Consider the following 21,141-nt stretch of genomic DNA (forward strand, 5'->3'; position numbering starts at 1 on the left):
AAATAAAGGCAAAAATGGCAAAAAAAATAAAGGTGAAAAATAAATCAGATAAAATAGAAATTTTTCATGCTCGTATCAAATTCAGATTATTTGAACTTTTTTCTACTGAATTCTTGCAAGAGCCAATCAAAACACTATATCATGTCACATGACTTCCAGTTAGGTTTTGGGTAGCTACTATACTACGATCAACAGATAACCATGAAAATCTAGTAGTTTCAGTGTTTGTTGGTTAATATTGTACTGAAGTGTATAAATTTTGTTTTACGTAAGGTATACAAGCTAAAATGTCAGCTGGTATTATCTTAAAGGGGATGTATCATGCACATTTCCATATCTATATTTATATTCTGAGGCTCTACTGGAATATCTTTGCATGATTTACAGTTTAAAAAAAATCTTAATTTATCTTATACTGGTTATGCAGCCCCTCAGTTCAGCCTCTGTCTGAAACTGGCCGTTTTAGCTTCAAGGCCCCCATTCTGATGAGCCCACTCTGTTGTGATTGGTTAGATCCTGGAGGCTGCCCCTCTGCAGACTTTCAGTGGCTCTGGAGGCTTCGCAAACAAACAGTACACTGTAAAGAATTTCACTATAAAATAACGCCAGCAAAGACGCCAGCATTTTACTCTTATTTTACAGTGCATCTACTGTAATTTATTTTAACTGTATATTACCATATATTGGATTACAGTATATGACAGTAGGATAACTGTGGGTTTTATTGTAATTTAACAGTGTATGCCAGCATGTTAATGTTTATTTACAAAGGGTAATAAAATCTGATACTTTTGCATTTAATTCCTACAAATGCCCACAAATTAAACAAAAGTAGACAACACTAGAGAATACACATTCAATAAAACATTTCTGTAGTTTATTACAAGTCCTCAATCATTTGCACAGCTGACTTTGTAAGACTAATAATATTTGAAACATTTGTATTAAAAAAGTAACAAGGTCCTGCATTACCATATTTGGAAGAAACTGTCTCCACTAAAATAATTAATGACAGGCTTTACTGAACTCATGAGCATAACCTCAGACGCTGAATTAAAATAGCATCAAGAACAATGTAACAGATGCATTACAGCCAAGCTTGGAATCAAGTCCTTTGCACATGTAAATCTGAACTCCATGACAGTGAAAGTGAAAGGGAGAAAGAGAAGAGAGGGAGAAAGAGAGCGAACTGTTAGAGGGGACTTGACTGCAGCATTTGGTTGCTATCCTCAATCACCGATGACGAGGGCCTAGATGAAGTCCCACTCAAAGTCCAGCAAGTCCTTCAATAGTATGGCAACATGCAGGTTGACACTTTCATCTGTTTTTTTTTACCACCTTCCCGGTCCTTTTGGAAATAACCTTTCCATGGGTGGCCTTGCTACCTCTTTCCGGATATATACTGATGAACTATCTTTGAATGAATTCCAGGGTTTTGGAGGCCTCGTCTTGATACTTAAGGTGGAAAATGTAGAACACTGCAAACAGTGCAGCAAGTCCTGACACAAAGGTTGGCTGAATGCCCTTATAGACCACGTGCCTCTCGATGCCGATCATCCACTGGCTCTTTGTCATGGGCTCATTACCTAGCAAAATGAGCCGAGGAATGGCTGGTAGAGTGAACCTTCTCTCAACATCACTTTATGTGGCAGACACCTGAAAAGTCAAGAGAAAGTAGAACAAAATAATAATAAAAGGTATAGTTATAGTACATGTACAATCAGAAGTCATTTATCAATCACTGGTTAATACTCAAATCAGTAAGAATCATCAGCCCATCTTGGCTCTCACCAAAATAAGCCATAAGAAGCTGAACTCCCAAACAGTGTATTCTGTCAATGGATAATAGTCAAGTAGTTTTTCCAGTAGTAATTCCAAGACTGTTTAGGGACCCCAGTATGCAAATATTCAAATACACCATTTTTAGAATAGCCGAAAATAACAAATTTATACTGCATGCAAAAAACTGCATGGTTTTTGCCAAAAATTGCATGGGATTAGCATAACGTGGGCATGTCTGTAAAGGGGAGACTCTTGGGTACCCATACAACCCATTTTCATTCAGGTATCTTGAGGTGAGAGCAAGGGACCCCTTTGAAAATGGACACACCAGTTTTTCCGTCGCCTAAATTTAGCCTAAATTTAGCCTAAATTTGTAGCATTATTTAGCCCCCTTCTCGACAAGCTAGCATGACATGGTTAGGTATGCCTTAGGTATAGTTTCACATGATACTAGTATACACTATAACAAATTTCTCTGTAAAATTACAGTAAACTACTGGCAGCTGTAGTTGCCAGCATTTTACAGTTTTTTTTTAGTATTACTACCGTAATTACCGTTAATTGCTGTAAACATCATAACAGTATTCTGCTGTAGACTGTGATGAACAGTTTCTTATTGTGAATGTTACAGTAAACAAATGAAAAGTTTTCTTCTTATTCATATTATAATATTTATAATATCCTGAGCTACCAGCAAAACTTAGTCTTGAGTCTAAACAGCAACTGCTTTACAAACTACTGTTTAAAAAAAATATAAAAGCACAAATAAACAGATTGAAGAAAAAACAATTTGTAATGCCTTCAAATGTCTTCTGCTATAACTGGTTCACAGCTCACTGAGTGAGAGGGAACCAAAAATGAAAATCGAGCACAGAGTGAGAGATAGAGAAATGAAACGACTGAATGGGAGACATAAACATTTTACACAAGAAGGAAACGTAACTTCCCTTTATGAAGTGATGTCAAATTCCTCAGAAGAGCGGTGCTGAGGATTCACTGTGAGATTTCCTGTCTTCTTCAGAATTACTTCCCCAGCTGACCATAGTTCCCCTCTCAGGGTTAATCACAATGAAAACAACATGTACTAAATCACCTATTATGTCCCAGGTTTTAGCATTGCTTGGCAACAAACTACAGTATATTTGCAGCAACCTACAGCTGAGAAACACACACTTGGATTGAGCTAAGTTAACCAATATAACTATTCTGTCTTTTGGGGCCCAGCAGCAAACATATCTTAATCAACTTGGCTACATATATGAATAAACTTCAATTGTTATGTGCTTTAGATAGTAGGCTATTATTAATTATGAAATTCATATGGGATAAACAAGGTGTAGGTATAAACCAGGCCGGAGTAACATTAATATTCACTGATGTGTAGTTCAAGAGAAAACAGTCATCCACAAATAATCTTTACACTAGACTTGCAAACAGCAGTGAGAATAATGTTTAAATACCATTTATTCAAACTTCTAACTGAAGAACACCACCTGAAAAAACACTCTCTTGTGCCTGTCAAGTGCTTGCTAAGATTATACCAATATAATGTTAGCAAAAATGAAACTTAGTCACTAATTGAGTAACCGGATGTACAAATGTAATTCTTTTTTCCCATTACGATGTTACTGACCTTTTGGTTTGATTCCACAAAGGAAGATGAACAATGACTATATGATGTCAATGGTTGCATGTGACTTCTGTCCCTTCATTACTGCAGCAGTGAAAATGAAAATACTGTATTTTACCATCAAATCTTACAGTAGCCTACTGTTAATGTCTGTTCTTGGTTTTGGCTCCAAAAAAATTTAAAGTATTTTACTGTATTTAGAGAGAACATACTTTATGGTTAGAATTTGGCTGTATTTTTACAGCAATTTATTACAGTGTATTCACTCTAGCTTTAAACCTGAGCCCACTACATTCTCTGAAAGAGAGTAATGCTGGCCGCGGGTGCAGACGCGGGTCTCTGAGGGTTTACTTTGCTATTAGCTAGCTAACGTCATTATGGCTAATCGAGCATGAGATGAATATTTAACAGTATTTTATAATTATTAAAAAGTACAGTAAGATACCGTTGTAAATCCACAGTAAATTTACAGCAATTCATTACAGTGTAGGATTTCGCTTCTTTTTCTCATTCTTTACTCAAAATATAAACTTAAACTCAAATACATCTGTAAATTCGAGCCCAAATTCAATCTGAAATATATGAGTGGACAATGTGAACAACCTGTGGAATAAATGGCTGTTCGTGGGCATGCGCAAACGATCTGATGTCAGTTTGATGGTGAAGTCAAGGTAACATTGCAAACGGAGCAATCAGAGCAGGCTGAAACCTCAGAGCATTTTTACATACGTTCATCTCAAGTTTTGGAACTTTGTCTATGCTTAACACAGACATCCAATATCATGAAAAATAACAGAAAATTACAAAAAGCATGACATGTACACTTTAACCATTAGAATGACTCCATCTGCATTTTTCTCTGGGTTGTTCAAAGGAAATGCCCACTCAACTGTTAGCAAAAAGCAGTGACGTTGGTTAGAGCGCTGATGCCCCCCACCACCCCCTCCCCATAACACACACAAGCAGTTCGCTGATACTGTCTTCCTAACATGCTCGCTGTATGTTAGAGCGTGAAAAATTGTCCAGATATACTACGAGCGATGTCACAGCGCTGAGTCTGAGTGTGTGAGATGTTTATAAATGCACCGGACGAAGTGAAGGGACAGACAGCTGCTGAGTGTTGGGAGCTCTGGAGGAGAGCGCCGGGAACAGAGCCAGAGCTTCGGAACGAATAACACCTGTGAGTCACACCAGATTCTGCTCTGATCCGGAGCCATTTACTGGTGGGAGGAGATCTCAGTTTATTTTCTAAACTTTGAGCAGCGGCAACAGTGAGTGCTCCGTCTGTGTGTGTTTGTTAGCACATTTAGCAGAGCAGCAGTGTCTCTGTGGCTACTGGCTAGGTATGATATCGTGATATGAGACTAAATAAAGTCTTAGATTTTGGATATCATAATATCGTGATATGGCATAAGTTTGTGAAGTGTTGTTGCAGTAAGGTGATGTAGTTTTCTGAATGTACCAGACTGTTTTTAGCTGTTCTATTATTTGACTTTACCCACTTAGTCATTATATCGACATTATTTATATGTAGCAACGTCATCATGCAGAAACCTACGTCAGGTCACGATGGAAAAAGCTTTTAGAAGGGTTTGGAAAAATGGCACTACTGGGAAGCTACAGAATGATATAAATACCTCAAAAAAACAAAAAAAATATTGGACCTGCCCTTTAATGCGAGAATGGCTTGCAAATTAGGGTGTTGTCTTGAAATGTTTTGCAACAGTAAAAATTGCATAAACTTCATGCAACATGCAACTCTCCACCACAGTTAGGTTGCATGTAGTTTTACCCTGTAACAACAGCTGACGTCGCCCTGCAACGTTTTACCATTACGATTAGCATTCTGTGTTGAGTTGTGTTGAAACCCTGAGCTTCCATGATTTCCTCAGCAGATTCTCTGAAGCATCTCCAGTTTATCCCTCTCCCTGTGGGATGTCAGCCTCTGAGAAAACGAGGGGGCCATCTCTGAGGAGGTGGCGTCACACAGCTGCCATAGCCCAGCAAAGCTCCTCGAGGAAAGACATGTTGTCAGTGCGCATTAATCATCGGGCCCACCATCGGAAACAGATTCCCTTCATAAGCAATTTCACTCATTAGAGTTCAGTGCTGATTTGCTGATTAGAGTTACACTGAGGCTACTACACTGTGAGGGAAGGAGAAGAGAGCAGGAGTGAGAGAAGGGGAGGAGGGAGGGAGGGATGGATGGAGGAGAGGGGGAGAGAGGGTCTGACACATTTACAGTGATGTGAAAGCTGAGATGTTGATTAATGTGCATTGTTCCTGTCACATAAACTGAATAAATAAATATCAAACAAAAGCAGAGGGAGAGACTCGTTTACAAACCAGGAAATGAAAGTTCCATTTAGTTAGGGAGTAAGACAGACTAGGATGACAGTCTGTAGACATGACTGTAAACAAGAAATCACCACAGTGTAAGTCAAGGCCACGTGTCCGCATGCACAAAGCATCTGGTGTGGCTGTTTCAAGCTTTCCTTAAACTCACTCCATTCAAGTCTGTGTGACATAGACAAAACATTAAGAGGAGCCAGGCCCTCTGAAATCCACCATTGTGATAAGTGGACTCCCTGGGAAACATGACATGCTTCAATCAGCTCTTGAAAGCCTGCGGTCTGTGATTGGTTTCAAAATACTTACAATCCAAACAGGGTTAAAAACACATTTAAAAATAACATTACAGAATTAAAACCCATCCAGCAAGTGATGCATGCTGATAACAGAATATTCCATATTCATCCCTGTTTAGGTCATATTTAGGATTGGGCTGTGTATATTGATTTTCACATCCCATTCGCAAACACCCTTGTTTACATAAATAAACAATATTCTGTTTGCTGCCATGGAAACACAGTTTACACAGTCCACAGAATCACCATTTAATGGAGTAAGATGTTTACATGCCTCAGAATGCTGGCTAATAATGGCATAGCTCAGCTGTCATATTCTCGTTTCTCATAACTGGGATATGTGTTTATCTGTGCTATTGGGAGTGGAAGATGGTGTTTACAAGCTACAACTCTTAAATGTAACACTTTTGTATGCCAAGTGATTTCAGAATATTAATGTGAACAGGGCTCCGGTGATAATCCTCTGGCAGTAATAGATATAGATTTTTAAAAAAAACATCATTATTCTATATTATATTTCAATTTATTTCTAGATTTTTTTTGACCTGAAAACAAAACTGTGACTGCAGCAGCAAAGTATAATTAATACAAACTTAACAGACTGAATCTATTGTTAAACAGTGTCAACTTTGCATCTTGTTTCAGTTTCATCCCATCCATTACATCCTCTCAGTCAAGGTCCCTACGTGACCCCCTTGCCAGTCATTGGATCATCTGTTTTAGGGAGCAGCAAACATCCGAGGCCATCTGAACCTTTCCTGTGGAGTAGAGCCAACAACCGCATGACTTAATAAATGGTGACAAACATAAGCCAGAGCTCACGTCAGCAACATTACCAGGTAACAGAGACACATGAGCACCAAGTTGAACCGTATAAATGGTCACTACAGGTTTTATGTGTTTATATGTACGTGTGTATAACTTACACCTCATCTGTCAAGCCGGCATCATATCTGTTCTTTGATCACATTCAAATGATCTTTGGCGTGTGATTATTCTCTGACTGGGTGTACAGATACACAGCCTGCACTAATTAGGCGTTATTTTGTCAGGTGAGCGATGGCTACCGATACACCCCTCTGTCATTTTCTTCAAGAGGAAATGCACTCGTGCAGGAATTCCTCCGTCTGCTTCCCTCAGCTCCTTTTTATTTTTTTCTCCTTGGTTTTGCAGATTTCTCCGTTGGCCCCGGCAGCCTGGGAGAAGTCGTTTTACAGTTCAATCAGGAATTCTAATAAACTGACCTGTGCTTTAATGACTAATTCATTGTCTCCTTTACTACCTTCATGGGTATAAAGCGGATTAATGACTTGAGCAAGGTTAAAAACAGTACCACTGTGCTTTTCCTTCATCTATTATCAATCATCCTTTAGATTCTTAAGAGAGCAACGGAAATTGAAAAAAAATTAGTAATCCTTTTGATGGATGATAGCATAGGTAGGAGTGTATGTGCAAGATATAAGTGTGGCTATAGCATTAAGGGAAATGGCATGATAAGTAGTATCACATGAGGAGCTTGCATTTCAGGATGTGCCACATATATGGAGCAAACTGTAATGCTGTATGACAGGAGCATTATCATTTTGTGACAACAAAGCCACCACAGTTTTAGCCAACCCGAGCGAGGAAAAGAAGTCATATTTTTGATTATCCTCTCAACAGTGGACCCATAAATACCTGTTATCAAAATGGCCCAGAGACATAATCTCATATATTGCACTTCATAGTGCTTTACAGTACAAAGGGCTTTTAGGAAAAAACTCCAAAGAAAAAAGAAAAACTCCACTGCAGTTTAGAGAAGAGAGGTTAAGAATTCCACATGAGTTGTTAAACTTCTTTGACAGTTTCTTTACTTTTCTTTGCACTGTACTTCTTTCTTGTTGTTCAGAAAATCCCATGGAAGAGGAGAGAAATGAAAAAAAAAAAACAAAAAAAAAACCCAAAGGGGAGGCAAAGGGGAATGGCAAGGAAAAGGGAAGAGGCTGCGTCTCTTTGTTTACCATTCTATATTCCCATCACACATATGTACGCCTCTGCTGCATCTCTGGGCTCTTCCCATTCTTGGCCCAGTCATTTCTGACAATGTTAATGATTTAGTGGAAAGCCCTCCACAACGGATGATTTGTGACATGTAGGAAGGCTCGGAACGGGGGAGGACGGGGCAGGTTTCTGTGGGGAGTGTTTGGGATCCAGGGATGCCTTGAAGATGGTGATTCATTATATTTAAGACAAGTGTGACATCCTACTTCAAGGAGGCAGCACACATGTATGGAGGGGGAGATTTTTTTTTTTTCGGGTGGCCAAAGTGGGGAGGGGAAGGTAAGTACAAAGGAATGCCTCAGTGTTTTTGGAGATGACATAGGAATAGTAGGCAGGCATATGGAGACGGCAGACTGGAAAATAATGGGTAATGGAGGAATTTAGCCTCAGGCTATGTGCCTGCTTTGCCTACTTCTGTATAACTAGTATATTTATAATTCAAATACATACCTTTAATAATTAACAACCAGTGAATATTAAAGGAGAATGCAGGATATCTTTTCTACAGATGGAGTCAGGTGAAAAATAGTATTAAATTTCAAATTTGACAACAGCACAGAACAAAGGACGGAAGAGCGAAAACAAAAAGTTGGCTGCCATTTGTGGCCAATTTTTATCTCGAGCTCGCGCAGTAAACAAAAGCGGTCTGTGCCTGAGTGTGACGTTTATTTTTTCACACGTGGAAGCAAAAGAAAATTATCTCAATGTCGCTGGGTTAAAAAATATTTGTGTTCGTTATATTTACATTATAGTTAAAGGACATTCAATCACTGGCTGCCTGTACATGTACAGTAGGCTCATTGTTTCTGAGTTTCTCCTGGTGAATCATACCATAAGCCAGTCAGGGGCAACTCCCTGGAAACTTTAGTGTACAGTTACACAAGCAAACATCTCACTGATTTTCTAGCAGTTCCTCATTCGGTATTTGATTGTTGTCTGGAGTCATTGTGAACTTTTGCCACGCTCCAGTCATCAGCATAACAACACCAGGATTGGTCTGATGTTGACACCCTTTTTGTCTGGCCAAAATGTAAAACTGCAACGAGACACACACATCACAGAAAGAAACACACTATGACATTCATGTGACTGAGCGATAATCATCGACTCGCATTAAACACACACACACACACACACTACTCTGCATACAATTATGTGATTTCAGACACATTTAGGCTGAGGCAATTTGGAAATAAGAACTGTGTTACCAAACGCATTGAAATTCAGTGTATTTATGGAGAGCTCCTAGTGTGCCTTTTAAAATGAAAAATCCCAAAGGACAGTGTGTTTTGTAGTCTGTACACTAGTGGCACAAAAAAAGCTCTCATAGACTGTGTCAACCGATGTTATGCAAACACCAGAGTTCAACAAGAACCGATGCATTTGCATATTCTGGATCTGAAATGTGTTTCTCCTTTTTTTTTTTTTTTGTGCAGGCCCTGTTTCCATCTCTACTCTTTGATGTAGCTCATACATATTGACGACCCCGCCGAAGAAACCAACCATGTTAACTAAAGCATGAGCTCAATTTGTGCATCCTTTTAAAAAAAAAAATGGAGCATTAGTTTGTCCCATTTATATTTCCAGGCTTAATTAGCAAGTGAGAGATTGGACAATTAGCTCATCCATGCTAATTGATTATAATATTACAACTTGGCGATGATAGGATGAACATAGACTCCTCGTTCCATATTTCTCTAAGGGATTGATAATATATACAATGCTTCTGTGTAATGAGGGTTTTAAAAGACCAAATCAGCTGGGGAAATTGTTAATTCAATTCCACTCAGATGATACTGAGTTTTTCAGGGCACAAATGAATTGAAGTGAATTGCAGGAATGCAGGGATCTTACAGAATGGCACTGGTCCTTTTTTATTTATTTATTTATTTATTTTGACTCACGTCAACACAAATGATGTAGATCACTGGTTCATTTCAGTCAATGGCACAATAGGATGTGAACTCTCAAAGACCTGATCGTATCTAGGTCATTTCTCTTCCGCTCATAATTGAAAAGCTGTTTCTGTTTCATATCTGCAGCTTTCAGAAACGCAAATAATAAAAAAAAAAACCTCTCATGCAGCTTCGGAGGGAGATATACAGTGAATATGGAAGCAATCTGAGTGTTGCTATTGCTTGTATAGGATTACACTTTCTGTCACTATTTTACTGTCCCGCTCCTTATCCAACCTCACGGTCACACAGGGCCAATTCTATCCTCAGTTTGTCCAGCGTGTGGAGTGTGAAGCTCAGGTACGCACCTCTAACCGCCACTCGCCGGTGGCCCCCTCTCGAGCTCCATCACGATGTGACAGACTGTCACGAGCCGCAGGCCGCAGAGCTGTGCGGAGGGAGAGAGCTGCATGAATATGTGCTGATGTAGCTCACCTGGAAAGTCGCAGTAACAGGAAGTGTTCAAAGTTTCACTTTCCCTTAAACAAATATGACAAATTAAAGGAAACTTTTTGAGTTTTACAGCGATCAAGGGCACCGCTTTTGATATTTAGCCTAGCAAAAAAGCTGTGATCTGTTTTATCTTTTAACTCAGATGCCTTTTAGCCCAGATGTTAATTATGTATATTCTTAGGCAGCACTCGTGCTCTATTTGAGAATTATTGTTCTCTATTTCTCAAAAGACGTTTTTTATTGAGCACATCCCTGTTTTTTTTTTTTCTTTTTCTCCAGCCTCACCACACTATAAGAGCCATGTCTTGTTTCACATGTTCATCCTCAGGTGCAGCAAATAAAAAAAAAGATAAGATTCATGTGTTAAATGCTGAAGTATTACACGTCTTTACTGTGCTTAATAATTAATAGCCCATCCCATCACCCTATGAATATTTACATGCAAAGTGTCCCTGGGAGCCTTCCATACGCCAGAGGGAGAGAAGCCTGTGTGTTTATAGCATTAAACACTCAAACATCGTCACCGAAAACCCCATTTCGCCTCCAACCATGAAAAACACTCACTAAAGCATTGCAAGCATTTTATTTGTTGTTGCACAATGTAACCTATTCAACTTCCATTTAGACGTGGCAAGTCAAATTACAGGTGCTCTTTCTGTGCCGAACTGAAATCCCAGGACGCCGCTTGTCGACTTCGAACGTGAGGGGAGCAGAAATGAGCTTTCTCAGGTATTGTTTCCAGAACAACAACATTGTTCATTTGAGATCACCTTCCACTTACTGTGTCAAAGTGTCAAAGGTCTTGTCGGCGCTGCCTCTCCCCCCCCCCCCCAAAAAAAATCAAGGTATCTTTACGCAGCTAAAGATAATACATGGTATATTGAATTATTATTATCAATCCAGTGCTGTGGGAGAAAAAAGGTGCATGCTGATATAAAAAAAAGTTTATATGATACTGCACAACTGTAAAAGAGTAAAATAAAATATAGGATATAGAATAAACGCTGTATCAAAAGATTATAAACATTATATGACCGCTCAGCCTGCTTCAACATAACAACGCGCAGGAGGAAGAGCGCAATCAGATTCATAAATTTCCCACCTTTGACCCCAGAGAGAGACTCAGCAGGATGCAAATCAGGAAGGTCCGGGGATAGAGCAAAATACTCCTTGTTAAAGTTGCACTGCGGCCACCATAAAGGAGAGCACGAGCTAATAATGGACAAGGAGGGTATGTAATACAAATAAATACGCTGTTACTGGTGAACCTGGGCATGTTTGGCTCTGTTGCTCCCATTGGTGATATTTATCTAGGATGGGAAGGCTGAATGTTGTTGTTGCCTCTCTGCAGGTCCCCGAGCACTCAGATCTCCTCTCTGTCTCCTGTGTGGATAAGTAGTGGCTGCAAAGGCAATGCTGGTCTTTGATATTTCACTCCTCATTTGAATCAGTGGTCGCTTTATTTTACAATGCCAGGTAATTACCTGGGTACCTTGCTTGATCATGTGAACTCCTGCAGAACCAGATTGGAGGGAAGGAGGGAGAGAGTGAAGTAGGAAGGGGAGAGAAGGGGAGGGGAGGGGAGGGGGGGAGAGAGCTGGGCTGTGGGTATAAGAGAGGGGATGGAAATGGGAACACATAAACAGGAAAAAAAAAAACAAAAAAAACACACAAACACAAACAAACCATCTGCATTTGTTTACCTGCATTGTTTTCTGCGAGTATTTCAAACAGATGGAGTCAAGATGAAGACATGCACTGTGTTGTGTTAAGCAAGTGTGTTTTTTAAACATTCAGCTGTGGGGTTTTGTAGCAGGACTGTCCCGTGCTGTGAAGGCATGAGGTCACAGAAATGCATTTTTTTTTTACCCAGAGAGGAGATACACTAAAGTTTATTACAACTCAAATGAACTGGTGTTGTGTCTCCTGGGTTCAGTTGTTAAATTAGACTGGTCACTGTGAGCTGTGTGTGTGTGTGTACATGTGTGTGTGAGTGAGAGAGATTATTCAATGAAAGCTTTTAGTGATGAGCTGGCTGTGTATGTGACGGTGTGCTGAGGCAGAAACATTCGGATAAAAAAAAACAACAAAATGAGAGAGAAGAGCAAACCCAAAGACAGTTTAAAATGTTTTAATTCATCAGGAAATCACCACTTGAAGAAGCAAATTTACATGAGAACAGAATACAAGTTGTTACAGTACATACATGATGTGGGCTAAAAGACTTTATACATTTTGATAACAACATTCAAAACACAAAACTTGTGATTTATTTTATTTACAAGAGGAAGAAAAAAAAATGCTGATGCTTAATGGGGTTAAACTCAGTGTTTCAAATGGTTGGATATGGAACCTTGTCAATGATGTTTATTGAAGAGGAGAGCAGTGTTTACTCTGTTGTGTGACTAGAATATCAAAACCCGTCACTCCATGTGAATGCAGCTGCGTTCAGGCTGACTGACTGAGCTCTCCTTGGAGGAAACCAGCAGCAGACAACTTGGGTTTGGCCCTGAAGTTTAACTGAAAGACTGTAACAGCATTTCTATAAAATAATAAAATATATATATATATATATATATATATCTAGCTCCTGAATCCACATATGGAATAAAAAATTAGCACTAAAGCATTAACTATAAAAGCATGTTTGATTATATAAAGAAATACACTTTTAGGTTCAAGACTCCCTCACTGATGTTTTTTTTTCCCTTCTCACCTTTAATTAATTTTATGAATAAAGTTTTAATTGATGCAGATAGTTTTGTCTGATATTTTCAGCCTGAGTTTGGATGAAATATTTTTTTTTACAGCCACGTTTCATGTCACTCACGCACTTAACGCTGAATGCATTATTTCGGCTGTAGGCAAGTTTGCAGGCACTCGGAGGCAGAATGCTTTAAGTCTTCTGCAATTTTATCCCCTTCCTATCCTAATCATATTGAAACCATGAAAAAAAAAAAAAAAACCCTCCGCACTTTCACACCCTCCCTCCCTCCCCTCCTTCCCCCCTCCATTCGCTTCCGCACTGGACAAACAACACAAGAGTGGAATTTACATTCATTTCAAAGTGCAGAGGAGAATTAAGACAGTTTAATAAAGGCTTAAACCGCTCGGGTTGTCTCTCCAGCGCCTAAAGCCATATTTCCTCTGATCAGCGGAGGAGGGCGACTTTATTGGACATGTTTCTATTTCCAAATCCGCATAACAGGCAGCGATGCATGTATTTCCTATAATGTAGATAAGGGAGAGAGGGTTTGATATGTAATAAAAGGTGGGTCTGTGCTGCCTGTTTAAGCCCCTTAAGCCTGATAAATGATGAGCGACAGAGGCACAGCAAGAGGGTCACCGCTATTAACTCCTCGGTTTCCCGGCCTCCACTTAAACTTCTCTCAATTACATGTGGTAATGTGGCTGGATACAGGCCTTATATGCTTCGATTTGTTCAATCTAACTGAAATATATCTCTATATATCTATATATATAGATAGATATATATATAAGAAGAGGAAATCATAGCCAAATATTCACAGCGCTTTGTGAATGTTAGGGTGTCCCTATCAAGCCACGTGTTAGGGGGGAAATAGGGATTACTAACACATGCACACCAGATATTCTGGGACAAACACCCAATGCAAGCTCATTAAATCAGCATTTGGTGTATCCGCACAGGCGTTTACGACGGGCTCTAATCTCGGCGGTGACCTGCTCCAACTGTGTCACAGGCGAGCAGAGCAGAGAGGCTGCAGAGCAGGAGGAGAGTTTTTCTCTGACCAACTATGGCTGGAAAATATTCCTCTTTTACATGTTAGGAAAACGCGCTTCGTTTTGAAATTCGTTTGGAAAATATCGCTTTGTAGTTTTACACCTGAAAATAAAGAATTTTATGGAGATGAAGAAGCATTTAAAAAAAAAAAAAAAAAAAGGTTATTTCACAGCGGTGATGTTTTATTTATATAATATTGGTTATTTTAACGCGCTGTTTTCCATTTCACAAAAACATTAATCCATTTTTTAGACTTTGCTTTAAGTTTAATTTAATCTTTTTTTATATATATATATTTTAACGTATAATAACACCTGCAACAGCAGAATGTAAAATCGTGCAAATTAAAACAATAATAAAACAATCACATAAACATCATATTTACAGTTATATATAAACCAGCGGATTAATTGTTAATTTCAAAAAATATCTAACTGATTTTGATTTATATGGAAATATGAAAATAAATTAGACGATAAAATAAATTTATGATATTTCTTGCGCACATAATTAAAGACAAACTTCGGCTAATAAAGGCCACATTTTTCTTGTTCGTGTGGAACAGTGACAAGTCTTATAACAGCGTCGATAAAAAAAAAAAAAATAGAAGGAACAAATGTCTGAATTACACAAACTCACGCACACATTCAAATCTTCATATTGTTATATTTTTATATTGGCAGTCCTGTGGTGTCAAAAAAATAATTATTTGATTGCAAAGCCTTTGATTTGAATTTTAAAATACGATTTTGTTGTACTTTATGGACAGACTTTCGGCACATTTAGATGTTCTTTCGTGGGCCTTTTCTCATTTGTTGCAAAGCGCTCATCAGATCGGCCTCCGCTGCGGCCGCCAGGTGTCGCTAGAGGGCCACATATTTCTCATGTACCCCTCCGATTCTTTGAAGGGAAAAGCCACAGTTACATTTCACGTTGGCCTCCTCTCTCTCTCTCTCTCTCTCTCTCTCTCTCTCTCTCTCTCTCTCTCCCTTTCCCTCCTCCCTTTACTAACCATCTGACACCAGACTCTGAGAATCGGTGGAGGGGAAAATGAGGCTTTGGAGCTGAAGAATTTACAGTTAGTCGCGAAACTTTTACAAGTATTTGAGTTGCTCACTCCACTTTCTGAAACCCTATAGTCACATTTCACTCTGGGGTCAAAAAGAGTTCAGATGCAGGGGACTGAGGTAATGCTTTCTGCAAAAAGGAAAACACCGAGAAGTCAAGTTATTATAAATAAATCAGAAATAAGATCATCTGGAAATCTGTTAACAAATGAGGAAAATCCAATGCAGTTCGTAGGGAGGAAGAAGATTTAATAGTTGTCGTCTCTACAGATGGCGACGCAAATATGCATTTCTTTTATTGGGCTCAAATTTTTAATCTTTAACTTAAATTATGCATCATCAAATGCATTCTGTTTTTATTTAGTAATTTACGCAAAGAAAAAAAAAAAGAAATGGACTGCAAGGTTTCTGCTTTCCGAGCCTCTCCAGCAGTCAGTCTATGATCCATTCTTATCTCAGCCTCTCTATACATTAGCTTTGCTAATTTACATAATCTCAAATACTGAAGAGGGCCAAAGAAGAACAAAGTTACAAACAAGATTAGGGTGATTTTATTTGTCCCTGCGGTTGAGCGCCGATTGTTTCTCCAGGAGTGTTTAAGGTCACTAAGAGGATTTGAAGCTCGTTTCATATCAGTGATCTTTTTGAGGGAATTAAATCAACAATGCATTTCTCTCTCCATATTTAGCAACAGGCTTGTGTGTGTGCGTGTGTGTGTTTGTGTATGTGTGTGTGTGTGTGTGTGTATGTGTGCGTGTGTGAGAACAACCAAACCCTGCAGGGCAAGAGGGATTGTAAGTCCTGCAAAGAGTAAACAGAGGAGTGGAAGTTCAGTGCTGGCGCTCTGGTCGCATGCAGGCGGTCCATGGTGCACCTTTTAGGATGTGACATGCAGTGGATCTTTAGCCTGGTGATTGTCCCAGTAGTGTTTTCCTTGAAATGGATCCTCTCCCCCCCCCCTAATGAATCCAAACGCAGCTGGCCATGTCCCACACGGACACCGAGAGCTTTAACCCTAAACTGACCTCAATTTGACACCACCAGATGAAATTTTACCGCCTGTTAATGCCATCCACTGATTTTTTTTTTTTTTTCAAACGTGTAAGAGTTGTGTGTGCGCACCTGAAAAGGGCCGCGACGTGAAAGCCACTTGTAAGAAAACTACTTAAAAAGTGTAATTGTCTATGATAGTTGTCCTTGTGGGATTATCTGGATTATAAACGCGGTCAGGTTATAAGCAGGGGAGTTAAATTGGCACAGGCCTTGTTTATGAGGGGAAAATTAATTTTAATTAACTATTGAGTGAACGATGATTAAAATGAAATTAGTAAATTAAACACCGACTTGTGTAACACACTATTTATGTCGCATAAAAGGATATTATTAGGCGAAATTAACTAAATATTGTTAATTATGACGCGTTTTGTTAATAGACTCCATTATACTCGTAAATAAATCGTTCACAAAAGGAGTTTTAAAATTTCACGCCGTTAGGAGTCGTTGCTGGAAGTTTTATAGGGAAGGGTTTCTGTGGAGCCGTACATTGGACACGCATAATTAGCCTCTGCTATTTTCACACGCTCTTCGGGTGTTTACATCACTCTCCTCGGGGGCAAATCACATATTTCCACGATAAATGCGTAAAAATGCCGGTAAAAAAGAGCTTAAGATCCTGAAGTATGTGTTTTTAAAAATTCGCTCGAGGTTTTGTAATTTTTTTTTAAAGATGCTCTACTGTACAACTTAGCGGCAGCTTTATCATTAATATGAAAATATATTAATTTTATTCGCTTTTTTTTGTAGTCCAGCCTCAAAACTTCCCCTTCACTGCGCCTGGAAGGACGCGCGTTCACAACAAAAGCGGTAGATACAGTATAAGGTTTACTTACCATGGTTGTCCAAAGGAGGAGGATGAAAACAAAAGTCAAGCGTTAGTGCGCAAATCAACGTGAACGATAGTATTTAGCTTATGAAAATATCAGTCTTCAATAGCAGCAGAGTCTGCCGGGCTGGTTGTGTTTACAGAGTGTAAGAGAGACTTGGAGATGGTGAATGCCTTGGCTCTCTGCGCACCGCTCTGCAGCTCCTTCCCGGGGTATTGCACGTTGAAATGTCCACACAGCCGTTTGTCAAACCCTGCAGTCCTACACTTCCCACCCCCCCTTTATGCCAACAAACATAACTGTTGTCACGGTTTCATTTATTAAATCTTTTTCTTTTCTTTTTTTTAAACTGCTATTTCTGCAATCGACCCCGAACAACTCTGCTTGGTATTTTGTTTGTTGGGAGAGTTTATTGACCCTCCAACGGTAGCCACAGCCCATCTCCTTGAGCGTGTGTCTACTTTAATCCTAACCTGTGAATAATTAATTTCCACCATCAAAAATGTCACGGAGCCATAAATGGAGCCTTTATGTGAGAACCTATCAATACAGCCATGATGCCATATTAGCATTGATGGAGCTAAATATTAAAGGGGATAGATGGCCTGCTTCTGTTTTGTGCGTAAAGAGCTCAGGCTCCAAAAAGGGCTTCACTGCAATCGATGGCCGGAGCTTTGCTCCTCCTCTAAACTTCAATCTCCTCACATGATTGATGATCTTGGGGAGCTTTGATAATTGACTACTCTGAGGTAAGGCACAGATTTCTATCAAGAGAAGGGATTGGACGAAAGAAACATACAAAATTACTTTCTCCAAAAGCTTTTTTTTTTTTTTTTTTTTTTTACCTCTTGGAAAAGTTCATTCTAGGCTTAGAGGGGTGCTGCGTGTCGTTTAATTTGCAAAACGACCAGCACAATAATTAGTTGTGAGATTAGGAGGTATTACTGAGATATTACGTAGGCACAGCGGCTTATAAACACCAAACAGATAACAAGTAAGCGTCATGCTCATATATTAAACTCAGCTTTCATAGGATGTCCTGGTAATTTTCACCGAAGATGCCTTATACTCTTTTCTTTCACTTCTATCAGTGACTGAGAATGGATAAAAGTTTATATATTTTGTAATATGTATGTAACATTTTACCGTGCGTAAAAGTTTGAATGCATAATTCTGCTTTAAAGTTAACTTTTTTAAACTCTAAATCAGTTGAAGTGAGTCAGTGTTGTGTTTAATTCAACCCAAAGCAGTTGCAGCCTAAGTGTCCGCGCTGCTAAACCTTCCTCACACAGCCTTTTCTGCTTTTTCTTTAGGACTCCTCTCGGCGAAAAGGAATTGGGTGGGAGTTGGAGCTGAGTTTGGCTTTTACCACCAGTGTGGAGTTGAAGCCGTCCCTGTGCCTCGCATATACTCTGCATATCACAAGATTTGGTCTCTCCTCTCTCTTTTCTGGAGCTGCTGTAGGACTGGCTATGGCCACCACTACTTCCGGGATCCGTCATTTCATTCGCCCACCGCTCAGCGCTGCGAACTGACTCTGTTTCTATAAGCAAGCTAGCAGCCAACCTGCCAACACTCGCTGACACTCACTCATCTCAGTCTCGCCAGATAGACGAAATACCTACGGGGGAAAGAAAGGAAAGATCTGAATCGCAATCTCTTAATTTCTACTGCTTTTTTTCTTTTTTTTCTTTTTTTACAGTGATAATAAAACAAGATAGCGATCTGGAGGCATTAAAGGAGACGCGGACTTGCGGGATGAAAACGGACTAAAAAGATTCGTCCTTCTCTTGAACATCATCACCAACCGTCATTCATTCATTACCTTGACAACCTCTGGCTTTGATTGACAGCTGGAGTGGCAAAAAGCCATGAGACACGACAGTTTAGTTACATGCAGGTTGTTGATGGGCCGATTGTAACCTTCACTTTGGCGCATTTTTTTATTTTTTTTTTCCGAGGAAAGAGGGAAAACAAGAAAAATTGCAAAACTCCCTGATGCTACGATTTCAACTTAACCACACTGGCGAATAGGAGAATTCGCAAAGTTGGTTGAAAAGGGAATCTTGCCACTAAATCACTTTCTAACCGGGACTGGGATATTAAATATACGACAGATTCAGGAGTTTATTGGAGCGCAGCCTGATGGCGCAAAGGGTAGGTTTTAAATCTCCTACACTTACCTGTTCAAATCCACTGTAGAGAGGCCCTCGTATCGCTAACCTCTTGTCGGGTGGTGGCAAATTTACAAAGTATTCCTATCAAAGCCGCTATATTTGACATTTTTGCAGCGCCCTTACTCTTCAAGCAAAGTGACAGCCTCTGCTTTTACCGACAGCCTCCGCGACAGTCGTGAAGCAGTTTCACAGGAGACTCCAAACTAATTCTCTCTTTTCACCCACCAAACTCTCATACCGGGATCACCAAAGTTATAATGTTTTTGGTAATGACAAACCGTTAAGCAGATATAATATATGATACTTTCTGCCCTGGCTGCAGCGCATTTTCAACGCAACAGCTTATTGGTTTCTGCTTTGCGTATATTCAAAATGAGACGGCATGCTTTCTGTACTTTTCACATTTGTTTAAAAAGTAGCCGGGCAGCCCGCTGACTTTTGCTCTGATTTTATTCCCAGTACGATGAGCTGGCCCATTACGGTGGGATGGACGGAGTCCCGGCGTCGATGTACGGGGACCCGCATGGTCCCCGGCCGCTTCCCCAGGTCCACCACCTGAACCACGGACCGCCGCTGCACGCCAGCCAGCACTACGGAGCACACGCTCCTCACCCAAACGTTATGCCCACCAGTATGGGCTCTGCTGTCAACGACGTTTTAAAGAGGGATAAAGATCAAATTTATGGGTAAGGTTTGCATGGACCAAATATATGTTTTTTTCCCCTAATTTTTCAGCTTTTCTATAAGTTAGTATTGTTGAAGTTTCTCTCCCACCACTAAATTCAAACAGTGTTTTGTGCAGGATTGACCGCAATTTTGGAGCCCCATTGTTGGTGAGGGGAGTTTTGTTAATGTGTAATTTTATACGCTTTGTAGAAGGCATCGTCAAGCCTTCAGTAAGTAAGCCTAGAGCTTGAAATACAAGCTATGAAATAAAAAGGAAGCTCTCTCCCTTTATAGTAGTCCAAGCTTTGAAAGTCACAGACTGCATGGAAATATAATAAAAACAATTTTCAACATCACAACAATTGCTCCCATGTTATAAACTTTGCTTTAATATTACAGAACACTATTATTTGTCTGTCTTTCAAATAATCTGGAATAATTTCAACGTTCTTGTTGTTGCCTGCAAAAACTTCTAAAATGTTTACAAATGAAACACACACACACACGCAGGACGTGTTACAACGCACCGTGTGTCTGTATAAATATGCTATTATCAGATTATTTTCACATATTGGAAGAAAACGTATTTAGATGTTCTTACTGATGGTTGCAAAACGTGTTTATAGATATTTCTCACTCACACGTGAAAGTGCTGTAATCCACAGTGTATCATTACAATCAGGGATCCACTGATCTCTATTACTCACGTTTTAGATGCGGAATAAAGTTTAGCTTCATTTTTTTAGACTGACACAAATATAAATGACATTATTAAAAAAAAAATCTGAAGCCAGTTTTATGACGTAAACGCATGTTATAGAAATATCCCCATTTACCTGGAATTATAGTTTAGATTTTAAAAGTGATTTTGGGGAATGTTTGTCTTCTGATGTTGGCCGACTGAAAATTCAAGTTTACCTTTTTTTTTTATTCACCCCTGCATCACTGTTAAAGCTATAGGCCCATTAAGGAAGAGCATTTTAAAGTCCTCGGTGTCTCAGTTCGTGAAAAAAAAGTAACTCTGCAGATTTATTATTTCATTGTAAGTTTTATTTTTGCTTAAAGGTGATAATTTCT

The 21,141-nt window shown here is 39.4% G+C and overlaps 1 protein-coding gene across 15 annotated transcripts in view; it reads left to right on the forward strand.

Annotated features, from left to right (window-relative positions):
• Positions 1-21,141, forward strand: part of meis2a (Meis homeobox 2a) — a 195,314-nt gene that overhangs the window by 95,980 nt on the left and 78,193 nt on the right. For 7 of the 15 annotated variants that reach the window (XM_044373976.1, XM_044373975.1, XM_044373978.1 and 4 more), the window contains 2 exons: positions 6,706-6,899; positions 19,858-20,084. In XM_044373976.1, coding sequence (XP_044229911.1) covers positions 6,855-6,899; positions 19,858-20,084 — 272 coding nt within the window. In that variant the 5' untranslated portion in view covers positions 6,706-6,854. Of the gene's footprint in view, positions 1-6,705; positions 6,900-18,534; positions 19,379-19,417; positions 19,665-19,857; positions 20,085-21,141 lie in introns of those variants that run through there. The other 8 variants (XM_044373980.1, XM_044373987.1, XM_044373989.1 and 5 more) reach the window with 4 other exon arrangements.

This window comes from Thunnus albacares, chromosome 15 (assembly GCF_914725855.1).
Source record: "Thunnus albacares chromosome 15, fThuAlb1.1, whole genome shotgun sequence".
Taxonomy (NCBI): Eukaryota; Metazoa; Chordata; class Actinopteri; order Scombriformes; family Scombridae; genus Thunnus; species Thunnus albacares.